Source organism: Micromesistius poutassou (assembly GCF_964030765.1).
Source record: "Micromesistius poutassou genome assembly, chromosome: 5".
Taxonomy (NCBI): domain Eukaryota; kingdom Metazoa; phylum Chordata; class Actinopteri; order Gadiformes; family Gadidae; genus Micromesistius; species Micromesistius poutassou.
The window spans coordinates 11,644,971-11,649,970 of NC_140275.1; the positions used below are offsets into that span (position 1 = coordinate 11,644,971).

The 5,000-nt window shown below is 46.0% G+C and overlaps 1 protein-coding gene across 2 annotated transcripts in view; it reads right to left on the bottom strand.

Annotated features, from left to right (window-relative positions):
• The window catches only part of ntrk2a (neurotrophic tyrosine kinase, receptor, type 2a), a 71,932-nt gene that overhangs the window by 49,495 nt on the left and 17,437 nt on the right, over nucleotides 1-5,000 (bottom strand). The window contains exons 10-11 of one of the 2 annotated variants that reach the window (XM_084468643.1): nucleotides 4,734-4,788; nucleotides 4,015-4,114 (exon numbers count right to left, since the gene is read on the bottom strand). In XM_084468643.1, coding sequence (XP_084324769.1) covers nucleotides 4,015-4,114; nucleotides 4,734-4,788 — 155 coding nt within the window. The remainder of the gene's footprint in view (nucleotides 1-4,014; nucleotides 4,115-4,733; nucleotides 4,789-5,000) is intronic. The other variant, XM_084468644.1, reaches the window with a different exon arrangement.

Below are 5,000 nucleotides of genomic sequence, written 5' to 3' on the forward strand. Positions count from 1 at the left end.
CGCTGTCGCTGTTGTTTTATGTTAGGTGCTTTAATGGATTCCGCTGACCGAAGCAGAAAGGTGCGGTTTATGACTTGCTTTAATGTGTTTTCAGGACTAAAATGTTTTGTTGACTGCACCAAAGCTAAGCCATTTGTGTTCATAAATATCCCTTAGCAGAGGGCCGCCCTCGTGTAGTGTTGTGGTCGACAACATAAGACAACACCAAATCACTCCTTATCTCTTATGATGTACACCTTCCCTATCGTACCCCTTTGCCTATCTTTTGTGTTTCAGTGCAAGAAGAAAGACGCTGGGGGCAGAGGTAACCTGTATAGGCATATGTGTTATTGATGAGGAAGGAGTAGAAAAATACAGCCAGTATGAATAATGCACCACCCATTTCCTCCAGGCCTTTGGAGACACATACCTATGAAGAGGGTCAAGGAGGGAGAGAGGGAGAGAGAGAGAGAGAGAGAGATACGGAGGGAGAGAGAGGGAGAGTGTGGGAGAGAGAGGGAGAGTGTGAGAGAGAGTGTGGGAGAATGTGGGAGGGGGAGAGGGAGAGTGAGGGAGAGAGAGAACGAGACAGAGAGAGTACCAGGGGGGAGATGAAACTAGAGTGTGATAATAGAGTGATAACCTCTGAGTGTACAGCGTGGAGACCCCCTCCAGAGGGTTACATGTAACATAGGTTTTGAAGCTGAAGTCAGGCCCTCGGTCACAGGGTCTAGGGGCCCTACAAGGCCCTACATGCTTTTTAACACCTCCAAACACACACCGTCCATCCATGTCTGCGTGTGTGTGTGTGTGTGTGTGTGTGTCTATCTGCCCCATCTGTCTGTTTTTATATCTGTCTGTCTGCCTGCCTTTCTGTCAGTCTATCTATCTGCCTTTCTGCCTGTCTGTATGTTTGTCTATCTGCCTGTCTGTCTTCCTGTCTGTCCGTCTGTATGTGTGCTGACCGGGCGTCTGCATGCACGCCTCCCTATTTTAATTAGGGATCAGGCATGATGTAACAAACACACAAACATCACGGCAGAAGTGAATGCTCCTGCTTGTCATTCATGTGGAACCTCCGTGTTGTGTTCGCTGATTGGAGACACAAAAAGACACAAAACAGCAGTGGAAGGGAAGCACCGGAAAAAAATAAAACCAGCAGCAAACCGAGTGCTGAAAACAGTGAGATTGGTGGAGCGGAAAATAGGAAAGATAGATTGTGCGAACGGGCTTTGGGTTTTGGCGGCTGATGAAACAGGTAGCGTTGTAGATTCCCGACCCCCGCGGCCAGGAGGGCAGCGACATGGACACTTTGATCGATTGGTCGAAGAACTTCCTGAACCTCATTTTGAAACACGATAACATAATAAAATAAATGCATTTTCTAATGCGGCTCTCTTGTTTGTGATTTGCTTGAATAAAACAAGATATGAATAAATCTAGATTTTGCAGTCTGGGATCAATAACGAAATTGATCTCATCTTAAAAAATTGCAAAGTTAGGGGATACAAGTACAATACAAAGCCTTCAAAGTAGATGGACTGTGTTTTCCCACTTTAAAATGGCTAGATAGCTATCATGTGGGCAGTATTATCGAATCGTTGAGCTCAATGTAGACTGTAAATTCCCCCTATATCCTCTCATGTCCACTCTGAACCCTGAACTCCTCCCCTTCTCATCTCCTCTTATCTCCTCACATCTCCTCTCTTCTCCTCTACTCCCTTCTCCTCTGATCTGCTCTACTCCCCTCCTGTCTCTATTTGCCTCTCCCCTCCTCCTATCTCCTCTACTCAAGCATGGGGAGGGTCAGCCTAGTAAACACGCATAAGAGCCGTACTGCATTTGAACCGTACATTCAGACCCGTGAGAGAATGTGGAGACTCTTTTCCAAATTGGGAAGTTGAATGAAAAGTTATACAGAGCCACTAGGACGATACACGACAGGAAAATGAAGGCCTCTACTGCAAAGTAGCAACCTCATCATTTTTCTAAAGGCAAAGAAGGAAATTATAGAGGTAGACACACACATACTCTCTCTTGCGCACACGCAAACCAACACAAATACACACACACACAGACATGCATTCATACACACATGCATACACACGCGCACACACACCAGACACACACACACGCGCACACACACACACACACACACACACACACACACACACACACATGCACGCACGCACACATTCACACTCTTGCTTTGTTACTCATTCTCGCTCACACCTTATCTCTAGAGAACCATAAATCAATCACTGCCAAAATACCAAATTTCATCAGGGCCTGCTTCCACCCACACACACGCACACACACACGCACACACGCACACACACGCACACACGCACACACGCACACACACACACGCACACACACACACACACACACACACACACACACACACACTGTTTCGCTTTGACAGGAAGTGTTCCAGCACCTACACACATATTCATTGATGGTCCAGTGAGTCTATGTCTATATTTGCATACATTTTTGGTTTAAGAATTTGAATGTAAAATGTTAAGCTCTAATGGACAATGTAAATGCACGCAGGGCTCAACACTAATCTATTGCCGAGACCATCTCAGCGTTAAACAGGGTTGAATGGAAAGGAATAATAACTTCATTCTGATTAACTAATCATCCTTTTTCTACTACAGTCTGAACGCCCTTTTCACCACTGCATATCCACTAGAACAATGATGTTATGATGGAAAAAGACAAAGAAGTATTGAAGAAATCAAGACAAATGATAGAAGAAAAAACACAAACACAAATACGCCCGTTAGTAGCGCTGCTGGTTTATGGACCCAGAACCAACAAGACATTATTGTTCAGCGAATGATTAGTCGGTAAATACCGAGGCCAGGAAAATGTCGACTTAAGTCATAGCTTCAAGGGGACACAAGTAATGGCAAAGATGTTAAAGCAAATATATTATGCCGTGCTATTAGGAATAAGCTTGAGAAAGGAACCGCTCTGGCAGAAAGATGCAAACCATTGCAGATGTCACATTATTTTACAGACTGTTTTGAAACACTGTTCCTCCAGCAGTCAAACACAGAGGTACCACTAACGCAGGACATATGTAAGGCACATGATGTGTGTGTGTGTGTGCGTGTGCGTGCATGTGCGTGCGCGTGCGTGTGCGTGTGTGTGTGTGTGTGTGTGTGTGTGTGTGTAGGCGGGGGTTATTTCAATGGTAAACACCTGTGGTAGCAAGTCAACACAAGACAAAGACAGAAAGCAAATCCGTTTAAGTCAACATTAGTCCACATGCGTGTTATTTCCCAGCGTCTCCTGATACCGAGTCAGGCGCCGTCAGAAAAGGCTGCAGAATCCTTCCTACCTCGTGGGATGGTTTCAATAAGCACCTATACATATCCGTTAAGCCTTTCTGACAGTTCTGCGGATGTTCTGGGGGTTACCGTTACCCACTGCTTGGACCAGCCAAGCTGTTTTTCATTGCACGACGTTAACGTTAATGTGCAGCGCAGACAGAATGCACGGGGCGCTATTGGATTATCTTTGTGAAAGGCCTGTGAGACGTCCACCTCTGTGTTGTGGAACTCCATCCGCCCTTCAAAGACCTGACACAACCTGATTCACTCAGCAGGATCACAACGCACAGTCAAGGCACTCCGAATAGTGTCTCCAATAGCTGTGCCTCTCATTTTTAGATGCTAATCAAATGCTCGCATTCCATTATATATATATATATAAGTGCGCACGTTTGGTTACTTTGATTGCCTTTGGGATGCTGATAGTACATTGCATGCGTTTAGTTTCGAAAGTGAAGAGGTTATTTCTTGTTGCTTGTTATCTTGGGGGAATGTATGTATTCATGAAACCATCCACATGCATTGTGAACCAATGTCCCTCGTGTAGACACTCAAGTCCCAACAAGCAGGGCTCTGGTCCATTTAACCTCTATCTATCTATCTATCGCTGCATGGCTGCAGTATATCACTGCGGTCCCCCAGGGCAGGGCACACTGCAAATCCACTGAGCTAGTAGTTTAGAGTACTTTACCTTTGATGCCAAACTTGGAGTTCCCTCCGAACTTGAGAATAACCAGCATGAGGAGGAAGCCGGTGAAGGCCACGGCCGCTATGCCCACCACCACATAGACCTGCAGCACGGGAGGGAGGAACCGCATGAGTTACACACAGTCAACCAGGGATAGATACACACGCACACACACACACACACACATACACACACACACACACACACACACACACACACACACACACACACACACACACACACACACACACACACCTGGAAACGCATACACACACACACACACACACACACACACACACACACACACGCACACACACGCACGCATACACACAAACCCCCTCCCTTTTTCTCTCTCTCTCTCTCTCTCTCTCTCTTTAACACACACACATGCATGCACGCACACATACACACACACACACACACGCACGCACGCACGCACGCACGCACGCACGCACGCACACACACACACACACACACATACACTCAAAGCAAAGCAAAGCAGACCATGTATTATTTCACAGTCTGTAAGACAGAAGCCAGCTTTCATCTCAGAGCAGTGTTTTAGTGCCAACTCAATCAACCCTCAATCTAACCCATAGATGGAGTGTAGACAACAAACGAACAAGCAAGCAGGTGGAAAAGCAATGCATCCAAAGTAAAAACAAACAAATTATTCTTGATTGAAAATTATTTTGGGGAAAAAAATGACAGGTGGGACTCACGGCCACTCTGTCTTCTGGGGGCTGCAGTGGAGGGCCATCTGTTGACGCACGAGAGAGAGAGAGAGAGAGAGAGAGACATAGAGAGACAGAGAGACAGAGGATTAAAAGAGAGGGAAATACATACAGGGAGATGAATCAAGACAGAGAGGGAGACACAGAGAGACAGGGAAGTAAGAGAGAGGGAGAGGGAGACAGAGAGACAGAGGATTAAGAGAGAGGGAAATACATACAGAGAGATGAATAGAGAGAGAGAGAGAGAGAGAGAGA